Below are 12,303 nucleotides of genomic sequence, written 5' to 3'. Positions count from 1 at the left end.
GGTCGTCGGTTGCTCTTTTCTTCTGCAAGGCGACAGCTGGTCACAGCGTACTTTTCTCTTGTTTGTTACTCCCTTCGCGTGCTCGCGCTTCTGACATCCGGACTTTCTGGACTGCAGAAACACTGACGCTTGCAAGAAATGTAAGATAAACGTGATTGATTATGGTTAATAGGTTATTTCTTACTCTTGAAACAATCAGCTGCATCTTATAAAAACGCATTAGAAAGGCACACGCTAATTAAGGGGTGCGCTGACAGCGCCGCATTTCCATTTTACTTGTCCTTGAAGAAATTTTTGTTCGCAATGTTCGTCACCCGCTTGGAGTACAAGTATGGGTTAGCGTGACAGTTCGCGGAAACAACAGAACAGCTTGTGGCGTATAACTTTTAATTACTATAATATACAGAACTTGGTGTATACCTCTTAATTACCAGTATTTCTAAATGTGGGAAAAAAGCGAACAACGCAGCAATCCCGTCCAGAACACAAGTCACAATGACAAGACGGACCAGAGTTACTACAGCCAGGTAAATCACTAGAAACTATTTTTTTTCACCCATGCAAAATGTCAACCTATTGTGTTATATATGGACGATATCAAACGGCACCAGCTAAACAACTCCGAAGTTCATTTATTATAGCGGAAAACAATCATTGGCAGCAGGCATTAAAAAAAGTGTAGAGGGGAGGACTCATTAGAACACTAGTTCGCATTTTCAAAGCTTCGTAATGTAAACTGAAAGCACACAGATACAAACAAAAATGTGTCAACTTATTTCACCTTTCGAACTGCAGTGATCCATGCTTACCGTCTATCCTTTTGGTGCGCTTTCGCGGGGAATATGCAGAATTTAACGAATGGATCCTCTTCTTTCGCCTTGTTACTGTCGTGGCAGCTGACCATGCAACAATATGGTTTTTTTTTTTTTCACTTTCAGTTTCATCTTTTCGTTTCGGGCTAGTGAGGAGTGTTCCCGGCGCTCTTTGTATGTGCTGGCTTAAGTGGCTCGCGCAGCCGGCGGTCGCTTTTTGTTCGCATTCGTGAGTACGAGGCTGGATGCCTCAGGCGGTGCGGGAGACAGTGCGAGCTGCGCGTGCACTTGCCAGACGCGGAGGAGCGGGCCGGGGGGCGTCTGCTTAGGGCGCTGAAAAGCCGTTCACCAGACGCAGTCGTTTCGCGATGACTGAGGTGGTTAGACCAGCCAAGGGTCGCCCACAAGAGCACTCTTCATCCCGTGAAACCGCCGGGGCGCTCGGCCGTTCGACTGGTGCGTAGCAGACGACGCGTCTCTAGCAGACGACAAGACAAGCACCGGCGAAAATGGACCCAGTAGCTACTCTACGTGTAAACCGAACTTGCTGGACACGTGCTAATGTGTATGCTTTCATAAGTGGAAAGAAAATTTTACCCAGCCCTCTTCCTAGCGCGAGAAATGCAGCACGCGCGCAGCGAAAAAAGCACGTGCCGAATAGGCCGCCGCTCCGGCGTACTCTCCCTCCGGGGAGAGTGCAGCGCCACCCGGCGATCGTTCCAGAGCCTATCGCCCACTGGGCACCTCTCCCTTCTTGCGCCTGCCACAGACCAAGGTTGCCTGCGAAACTGATGAGGCTCTTTTCTCCTTTTTTGTATTTTATTGGATCGGTGCGCCATCTATTGCTCGCGGATCTGGCCGTGCGTGCCAGCGCGCGCAGCGGCTGGTTTCGGTATCATCCTCCGGGCGCTTCCCGCTTTTTGCGCCCGCGAAACTGATGTCTACCTGATTTCGATCAACTCAACAGGTGCCGGCTTGTTACTCTCTCATTTTTATTTAGAATTTTTCTTGTCTTACTCATGAATAAACCACATGTATGTAACAAAACAAACGATTTTTCTGTCACTGGATGGTCACCCTACAAAAATTGCGATATTTTTTTCTCGAAATAGATTCATCCGTAGAATTTAAATCAGCAATAAGAAAAATTGACCCTGGGAGGTCGCATTTGGCGAAAAAATTCGACCTTCAAAGGGTTAAAAGCAGTAGAAGCTGCCGAGCGCACGGAATCGTCGATGCGGGCGTGAAAAGGTCGCCCGCGCAACACTGATGTGCATGAATCGGTTGCAAAAACGCGTCAAGAAGCGTTTTATTCGTCTCTAATAAACAAAATGAGTATTAGCGAATCCCTTGATTCCATGCGCGGTGCTAACGTAGCCCAAATCATACCACATTGTTCAGTACACTTCCGAACGCGATGGTGGGAGGTTAGTCGCTCAAAAGTAAATCGCGTGCGGCCACTACCGTCAGCCGCCATGTTGTTTGTTTTGGTATTCCGAGGCAGTGGCCACTGCCGGTTGCTTCGATGGTTGTCATCTAGCAGCGAATGTGTCCTTCCCGCTCAACCCACAGCGCATGGTTATTCCGGGTGCTTATACAAAAGCTTTTCTTGTTTAACATCTACCGCACATACCGTGAGCGTACGGCTCTTGTGGGAGCATCGATCATTGATGGTAGAGCCACCATGTGGGTTGACGAAAAAGCTTCTCCTTGTGATACGATTTTCTAGGCGGCGCTCGCATTTTTTTTTTTTTTGAGAGATGCAATTTTTGGGGGTCGACCTACATTTGATCGACTTACAATTGTGTAAATATGGTAGTATTCGTAAAATAATTTTTAGGCTCAGTACTATCGCCCGTAGGTGCTGTGTGTATACTTCATTGTGCATTCTTTTTTTCTGTTTATTGGACTAATAAACTGTAAACAACTTAAACCTTTCACAAAACTGCTGTTATGTGTTTGAAAGAGCAATCTATAAGCTATGTTTTCATGCATAGCAATGCTAAATGTGTCATGCAGCTCGAGAAAAAAAAAAAATGTTTTCTGGAAGCACTGCAAATTGGCCATTTTTCCGTAGTAACAAAACAGTTAAGTATCACCAGGTGGTGACATACTATTAAGCTGGCGACTTAGAACGCCCACACTCTCCCCCCAAATTTAAAACCTGCCTCTTACAACCCCGCTTGCATTAAAAAGAAAGAAAAGAAAAAGTGCAGCAACACACATCTCCGTAGATGTCTAACAGTGGCTTCTGTTACGGTGCATCAACAATCATACAAAGTCTACATGCACAAGGACACGGAGGCAGATAGAAGTAGTCGAAGCAGCACAAAAACGGGGAAGTGCAACATCCTACACTGGACGAGACCCACCTTAGTAAACTTGGCACCAGCATCCTTCAGCATGGCCGCTCTCCAGGTGAGAAGGCGGGCACTCTGCAGTCTCACCTCCATGTCTGCTAGCTTCATCTGCACAAGGGTTCGAGAAAGAAGGGAGAAAGCAACGGAGACTGAACTGCTGCTGACTTCCAGGAGGACACTATCAAACACAAACGATTTGATCCAACTGGAATTGTCAGATCATACATTTCAAAGCCTCCACATTTTTTTTTTATTAGTATACATGCCAAGCTTTCAATTATACCATTCCGATCACTCAAGAAATCAGGGCAGGGGCCACCAGTTGATGACTTTCACATTGACTGGCAGTGGACATTATTTAATTTGAATTGTCACAATGAACATTGCAACACTACGTTTCTTTTTGTTGAATACATTTTTATTCTTTTGGCTCAACTGTACTTCATATTTCCCTGGTGATTTTCTCCATGACCTGGTAAAGAGTACACTACCTCAACTACCATAATTATTGCAATTGGAACCAAATGTTATTTTTAGAGACCAGAACTTTAGGCAAAATGCCCATTTTTTGTTTGAGTGCGTACAAAGCCTATTTGACGTGTAGGAATAAACTAAGAGAAATGAAACATCGTGCCTATAAGTGCCTATTTTGAGGGTCATGCCTATATGGGTATTTTAGCGCCTAAAAATGCCTTTTTCGAGAGGTAATATATTCTCATCTGGGGTTTTCGCGTCCATGTTCTGCTACAACTGTTCTGCTTCAGAAGCCCGCTACTAGGCATTCATCTCACTCTGTTTGCGAGGAGAATTCACGCAGCGTGCTAGTTCTGAGACGCGGAAACTTCTGCTCAAGCCGCTGCTCCCTCTCCTAAGATTACCCCGAGCAACTACACTACACCGCCAGAGGTCCGAATGCATCGACACTGCAGCCAACGTCGCCGTTGGGTGTCAGCATGAGCTTTTTAAGTGCGAATGCACTTCTTACGCTACCCTGAGTCACGCTTCTGCCGCCGTCCGTCTTCAGCCGCAGGTGTTATCGCGCGCGCGCCTCCTCGCCCTTAGCAACGGCGCGGAGCGGAGGGGAGAGCGTGCGTAGCAACGGCGCCATGACGTAGTACGCCACGTGACGTCGCGCGCTCTCGCCTCCGTCTCCCCTTCGCTCGCCTGCCGTTTGCGCGCTCTCGCCTCCGTCTCCCCTTCGCTCGCCTGCCGTTTGCGCGCTCTCGCCTCCGTCTCCCCTTCGCTCGCCTGCCGTTTGCGCGTTCTCGCCTCCCTCTCCCCCTTCGCTCGCCTGCCGTTGCGCGTTCTCGCCTCCTCTCCCCTTTCACTCGCCTGCCATTGCGCGCTCTCGCCTTCTCTCCCGCTTCGTTCGCCTGCCGTCGCGCTGCGCGAGGGTTTAAAGGCGAGGCTGTCGCGGCCCGAACGTGATCACGCGGGGGTGTTAATGTAACTAACGGGCAAATGCCACCAAATTTCAACGAACTCCCCCTCATAGCATCACCCGTGCATTCGCACTTCCTCATGCTCCCCTTCGGGGAAATGTGGGGGAATTTTTTATCCTATGTTACCCTGTCGCCTCGTGTCCGGGTATCAATGGTGAAAACTTTTGCCGACATGCCCTGTCCATTGCTAATGCGATGAAACAACAAGCAAAGAATGGAATGAACACGACACAACCGCCCATGTGCCGCTCAAGGTCAAAGAGGCCACCCAAGAAACACTACGTGAACACCTGCCGCATGAAAATTTCAAGGTGACGCCACACACACGTGCACAACCAGCAGCCGATCATGGGGACATCGCCAGCTGTCAAGACGCAGCACGTATGGCACAAAGGAAGAATGACAGATGGCGGTTACAGAACGAGCATCTCACCACTTCTTCAGCCCAGTCGCAAGACCGTCATGTGTCGAGTAACTTTCAAGGTCATTTACAATCTAGCCCTACGGGTTAGCTGAACATAGTCTTGTGTGCTGCCTAATGCTGTTAAAGGCCAACTGCACTCAAAATTTCGACCGCGCAAAATCACTGTTCCTGCATAGTATGACTAAAAAGACCGCGATGTACGAAGTATGACGCCTAAAATGTGCGTAATTACGTCGCAAGCGGCCGGCAAAAATCGACGATTTTGAAAACAAAACTGGGCAAAACACGGCCATTACGGGCGGCGGAAGTGACGAATCAGCCGTCGGCGCGAGCGGCCCGACGGCCTGGCCTGACGGCGCGAGCTGTGCGGACCGGCCGTCGCGGCCGGCTCGGCCAGCCAGGAGGAGAGTGTGAGCGCGTGCGTGCGGGGGTGTGGGAGGCGCGCGGAAAAGCGAGCGTTTGTCCCGCAAGCCCGACACTATTCGTGCGCTCCGACAGCAGCACACCGCGTAGACATGATGTCGCGACAACACTCGAAAAAGTGAGAACCGTACGGTTAACGAAGCCTCTTCGGAGCCATGAAAGCCAGGCGTACCGGCGCGAAATACGAGTTTCCTGGATTCTCCCGCTGCGAGGCAGGCCGATCGGCCTGGACGGCTGGCATGTCACTTCCGCTAAATGGCTGTTTGCGCGACACGCCGGCAGGTGCTTTGTCGTCTGCAAGGGCGTTATTTTGAGTGCCTGAAACTGAATAACCACGCATTGCACAGAGCTACCGGTCGCGTCGCAGTAGTTCTCATGGTACCTACTACACATTTCGAAGGCATTTAGCCAGGGTGAAATTTGAGTGCAGTTGGCCTTTAATCGGTAATGCTGTTCTCTGCTGTTTCTTTTTGGAATGACGTACCACTGGAAATAAAGGTAGTTAATTGATTGATTGTAGGGTTTAACGCGCCGACGCAACGCAGGCGATGAGGCGCGCCGTAGTGGAGGGCTCCGGATTAATTTTGACCCCCTGGGGATCTTTAACGTGCGCCGAAATCTCGTACACACGGGCGTTTTTGCTTTTCGCCTCCATCAGAAAAGCGGCCGCCGCGGCCGGGAATCGAACCCGCGACCTCGTGCTCAGCAGCGCAACGCCTTAGCCACTGAGCCACCGCGGCGGGTAATAAAGGTAGTTAGCTCACTTCAACCGTTCGAAAGAAAACTGAAGATGTTCTTAGCTACTCACCACTAATACCCCGGCTACACTAGGGTCCCAATGTCATTTCAACCAAATGTCATTTGACTCAAATGGGGGGCTTCAAATGCCATTCGGAATCTGCCGTGCTCCACTACAATTTCGATGGCATTTGAAAGCTTTAATAATCGCTCGCTGTGCTGAAAGGCACTGCTGCTGTCGAGTTCTGCTTTTACACAGTAATGCAACAATCAAATTTAGCAGCAGTCTTTGGCATAAAGTGATATCAAATTATAAATATCGTAAGCTTTGACACGCTTTTTGCTTAATTTCTGAATCGCAATCGAGGTTCTTTGTGCTGTTTTGTGCTCTCTGGCCACACTGGTTAGTCGCTTGCTCGCACTAGTGCTGAGAGTATGGAATCATTACATCTTGATATCATGATTCAAGTGAATGACAGGTAAACAAAGTCCCACCATTAAGAATACTATTTTGCTTGTTTTAAGTATGCCAGTAGTGTATTTGTTTATGCTGACTCGGAACGCCGTGCGCGAAGAGCCCAAATGTCTCTCTAGGTGCTCATTTGGCCCCAATGTCATTTGAGTCGAACGGCATTTCAAAAACCCAGTGGAGCACCACAACTTCGCATTTGAGTCAAATGACATTCGGACGCTTGTGTATTTGTGTGACATTCTTTCCCCGCTTGTCCTGCTGCCGATTGAGTCCAACTTTCCAAATTTTTCCATGATATGTTGTATTCTCTACAATATCGTATTGTTAAACGATGTTTGATAAGATTTGAATGACGTCTGCAACACTTACTGGTTTTTTTGCGCTCACAACTTGTTATCTCCAAAACAGCTAGCATAGGAGGAGGAGTCCCGCCTGCGGTTCAGAAACCTTGGGACCTTCTCCCGTAAATTCACCTTAATGTTAATATACACTCTTGTACTTTCCTGAATGAATTTGAATTTGAAAGAGTATAGCTACTGAGTGGTCAGCTTTGCCGGGCAGCCAATTCCGCAGGACAGGATGACTCAATTTTTTATCCGGAATTGTTGCCCTTTACTGCGCCATCCGTAGGATTCATCAGTGTTGCCATCAAGGAGCAGTTACCGATTAGGCTTCTTCCACCACAGCCTGTTGTTGCCCCCTGGGAACACAGCTAAGAGGGCAAGGCTTTTAAAACAAACACTTCTGGGTTATGCGCAGCTTTTCAGCAGACAAGAGCGTCGCGGCCCAGACTACACTACACTTGAGACAAACTTGGCCCATTCGTGAGCTTATTTTCACATTCCGAGCAGAAAGCATTCAGAAACGAAAAACGTGGGCCCCACTCTAAATAAGAATGCTGAGCCTATTTTGAAGGTTTGGGACACATCCACCGCCATCCCTGCAGGATCGGCTGCGGAAAGAGCCATTCCGAATCTTTAAACCTGTCCCGGACATACCACAGAAAGCTCCTGAACACTCTGTGCTAGAGGAACTTCCAAAGGTTCCGAGCGGCAAACGTTGATATTCCAGATGAAATTAAGATCATGGAGCGTTTCAAAGTACAAGTATGTTCTGCCAACTTCCGTGGACGTTGAGTGTTCTTTATTTGCACACAAATATCGACTACTAAACGAGGTGTAGCTTCATGGCGTAAAACATTGTTACGGCTGGTTTGTCATGGCTTGTAGGTAGGGGTGTGGGAATACTTGAATATTCGAATATGAATCGAACAGTACATCCACAAATAATTCAATTCATGAATAGAATATCTAGCATTCGATTTTTCAAATAGTTGAGTGGATTGTCCAAATGTGCCTAGGTCTGAGAAAGTGAGATATCGACCCACACTAACGCACTGCTGGTACACAGTCCTCTTTTGAGTAAACTCTGTGAAACTTGTCAGTCTTGCTGCTTTTCTTTCGCTGATTTCAAATATGGCATTATTTTTTTAGTTCGTCAATAAGTTCCCAAGATAATTAGATGTAGCTAACCATTTTTGGAAGAACAATAGACAAAACTGTGTTGGTCGTAAAACTGTAACCTTTACATTTTCCAACACCATGAATCCTGGTGGGTGCAATAAGAGAAACAGTTTTTTGATGCATCGCTAAGAACAAATTTTCCAGCTCATTAAACCTTGGTGGCACCAGTGGCAAGGAACCATTTTGAGAGCCCATTTCAAACACTGAAGTTTAATGAGCTGTGAAATTTGTTCTTAGCGATGCATCAAAAAACTGTTTCTCTTATTGCACCTACCAGGATTCATGGTGTTGGAAAATGTAAACATTGCAATTTTATGACCAACACTGTTTTGTCTATTGTTCCTCCAAAACTGGTTAGCTACATCTAATTATCTCGGGAAGTAATTGACGAACTAAAAAAATAATGCCATATTTGAAATCAGCGGAAGAAAAGCAGCAAGACTGACAAGTTTCGCAGAGTTTACTCAAAAATTAAAAGAAATAGTTTTAAGAGCAGTGTCTGAGATGTCCTGGATTTTTTCGATGGAGTTGGTGTACGTTTATTACATGTTTTTTTTTTTAGACCACAAGGTATAGCGCCGCTCATGCACGGCGACTAATGCGAGCGTTCCTTCCGCAACACATCTTTCACGCTTCACACCCCCAATGGGCTTCCGAAGAAGTGCCTCATCGTGGCCCGTGATTGTGGTCGTGCCTTGTTTTCGCGTCATATTGTTCCCGCCTGCAAAGTGCTTGCTTCGAAGTTACGAAGCGCTGTCTAGTCGTTGCCTATGATTGCAGTACAGCAACCCCAGTGCAAGACGGTTTTTCCTTTTCTTTTTCCAAATGCGCATTGTGCCTACTCTGAATTCCTGAAGTACCACCTCATAGTAATTCAGCGACTGGACTGCTGCGAATGACCGTTGAAAAGTGCATTCTTCGGGTTGAAAAAGAACGTCATGGCTCCCGAACATGCGAAAGAGCTTCTGTTTTTGCATGAAAACCTATGAAAAATCGAGGCCTGTCAAAAAAATTGATATTTGATTTGATATTCAGCTTTTTTTACAAATTCGATTCGATATTCGATTTGAAAGTTCTGTTTCGGTATTCACACACCCCTACTTTTTAAAAAATGCCGTACTTTTAGTGCCGAATCACCCAAATTTCAAGTAAATCTGTTAAAACAACAACTAATGTACTGCGGATTTTCACGAATAAAGCAAAATTACTTTCCCATACCACAAGATTTCCGAGTTATTTTCATTGCTAGTGAAGAATTTGTTTTAAGATACGCCGCTGAAGTAAATACTACCGTATTTACTCGCGTAATCCTCGCACTCGCGTAATCCTCGCACCCCTAATGTGAGCCACCAAAACATGGATTTTTTGGTTCCTCGCATAATCCTCGCACCCCCAACTCTGCAGCGGCGAAAGTTGCCTGCTCGCGAAACCCGCATGGTGCACGCGCTCTCCAACGCGCGCCCTCCCCCGCCGCCTCTCCATCCACGCGCCCTAACAACCTGCATGGCTACTCCCTAACAGGCGCCCTCCGTCCTTGAGCCGTCCTTGAGCCGGTTTCGCGTGCGCGCCACTAGACGGCGTTCGCGCCGCCCACTGTCGTGTCGCCGTGTCGCCGTCGTGGTCATAGCAGTCAGTGAGTCACTCGCGTCAGTGGTGGATAGCTCGCTGCCATTTTGAGAACTTTTTGATCTCTTTGTTTTGTGCTTGGTGCCGCTTCGCCATGGGGAAGTACGCCAGCTACACTGCCGCTTTCAAATTGAAAGCGATAGAGTACGCCATCGAACACGGCAACCGCGCCGCAGGCAGGCACTTCGGCGTCACCGAATTCAACGTGCGTTACTGGAGGCGGCAGCACGAGGAGCTGAAGGCGACGAAGAAGTCACGCCGGGCTTTCCGTGGTCCGAAGACGGGCAAGTTTCCCCAAGTTGAGGCGCTGCTCGTGGACTATTTGAAGGCTCTACGCGGAGATGGGTGCGCTGTATCCATCGAGATCTTGCGCAACCAGGCGCGCTTGATTGCCAGGAAGGAAGGCATCCCGGCAAAAGATTTTCGAGCCAGTAACGGGTGGGCCACGCGCTTCATGCGGCGCAACGGCCTTTCTTTGAGGAGGCGAACAACGCTCTGCCAACGCCTGCCCGAAGCCTACGAAGACAAGATCGTGGATTTCCACCGGTTCGTGATCAGGATGCGGCATCAAAACAACTTTTTGCTGTCGCAGATTGGAAACGCGGACCAAACGCCTCTGAATTTCGACATGCCCAGCAACACTACTGTTGAGCAGAAAGGCGCGCGCACCGTGCACGTACGCACGACTGGCGCGGAAAAGCAGCGGTGCACGGTGATGCTGGCCGTGACGGCGGACGGGCGGAAGCTACCACCGTACGTCATTTTCAAAAGGAAGACCCTCCCCAAAGGAAAGTTTCCCCCCGGTGTGCACGTGCGCGTGCAAGAGAAAGGCTGGATGAGCTCAGACCTGATGGTCGACTGGATCAACACTGTGTGGGGGCGGCGACCGGGAGCTCTTCTTTTTCCGTCGCTCCTCGTTGTTGACAGCTTTCGGGGCCACCTTGTGGAGCCCGTTCGAGCAAAGCTGAAGGAGCTGCACACAGAACTGGCTGTAATTCCAGGTGGCCTAACGTCTGTGCTGCAGCCTTTGGACGTGTCTTTGAACAAGCCGTTCAAAGATAACGTCCGAAGGCTGTACGCAGAGTGGATGGCCCAAGGCCAACACGCTTTGACGCCTTCCGGCAAGATCAGGAGGCCGTCAGTGGAGCTGCTGTGCGACTGAATTGCGGAAGCGTGGAGGATGGTTGGAGCAGTCATTATCGTCAACAGCTTCAAGAAGACTGGCATATCTAATGCTTTGGATTCAAGCGAAGACCACTTGCTGTGGGACGGAGGCGAGACGTCTGAAGCCGACGAGGAATCGGGAGGTGACGACGAGGCCACGACCAGTGATGCAAGCACTGACTAGGACTCTTCGGATCTTCTGACCATTGTCCAAGAAAGTTTGACAGTCGGCTGCATTTTTTTTTTCTTCCAAAGGCCCTTTTTAGGGCCAACTACGTGATCCATATGCGGGAACGCACTGCGCACGGCCTCCCACCCTCGTATCCTCTCAAACTTCCAGCGCAAAAACTGCGAATGAAATAGCGTCGCGAAACAAGGCAAATAAAGGTATGTAAAACAGGCTTAACCCGCAATCTACCGCCGTCCCCGATATTCTGAGTACCGAAGTCTACTGTAACGAACGAAGCCAGTTTAGGAAGGACTTTTGTAGTTTCAGTGCACGAAAAAAGACGCGAGTGTGTCACACGACACACACATAACGACGACGAGATAGGGCGCGCGCCAGAAAGCAAAGGCGGCAATTTCATGATCGCTGATTGACGGGAGACTGTTTACGTTGTAAATAATAAAATAAAAAGAAATTGCTGCTGTTGGCAACACTGAGCTTACATATACAAAAAACGACCGCTACATTTAGCGGGATTGGCCGAAGGCAAATTGGCAACACTGTGCACCGGATTTTTTTTTTCCCCGCATAATTCTCGCACCCCTAACTTCGCCTTGACTTTTCCGAAAAAAAAGTGCGAGGATTATGCGAGTAAATACGGTAATTGGCCCTACATATGCCTAAACTAATGTCAGAGTCCTTCAATGCCTTTCTGGTCATGAAACTTCGCCGTCACGCTATGGGAGAGCTTCCTACGCTGCCGCGCCGTGGCGCTGGTGTTGATCGGAGGAAAGCCGGGGGCGTGGTCAGAGCGCGTTTGGCAGGGAACGGACCACGGAGTAAGATAAGCAGTGCGCTATCGCTTTACGTGTCGTGAGCCGCTCAAATGGACTTATTTTGTGAGTGGCGAAAAAATTTGGCGCGAACGGGCATGCTGCTACTGCGTTCCTGCCTGCCGGTCTGGCTACTGAGCAGCGGCGGCCGCCCAATGCCCTCCGATCTGCGGTGGCTCCCCTCGTGGTAGCCTTTGTCCCCGTACGAAACTTGGCCGGGAGTTTCATGACCAGAGAAGCATTGAAGGACTCTGCTAATGTGTTTGACACCTATATATGCCTAAACAACACTTTTGTGTGCCTATCATAGGCACCTAAAG

General features: G+C 48.7%; 1 protein-coding gene across 2 annotated transcripts in view; it reads right to left on the bottom strand.

The window, feature by feature from the left end:
- The window catches only part of LOC144145997 (short-chain specific acyl-CoA dehydrogenase, mitochondrial-like), a 42,145-nt gene that overhangs the window by 14,740 nt on the left and 15,102 nt on the right, over positions 1-12,303 (bottom strand). For both annotated transcript variants that reach the window (XM_077677896.1, XM_077677897.1), the window contains one exon: positions 3,185-3,280. In XM_077677896.1, coding sequence (XP_077534022.1) covers positions 3,185-3,280 — 96 coding nt within the window. The remainder of the gene's footprint in view (positions 1-3,184; positions 3,281-12,303) is intronic.

The sequence above is a fragment of the Haemaphysalis longicornis genome, unplaced genomic scaffold (assembly GCF_048455015.1).
Source record: "Haemaphysalis longicornis isolate Haplotype H1 unplaced genomic scaffold, Haemaphysalis longicornis Haplotype H1 scaffold_7, whole genome shotgun sequence".
NCBI classification, from domain to species: domain Eukaryota; kingdom Metazoa; phylum Arthropoda; class Arachnida; order Ixodida; family Ixodidae; genus Haemaphysalis; species Haemaphysalis longicornis.
This window is presented reverse-complemented; position numbering and strand designations above follow the sequence as displayed.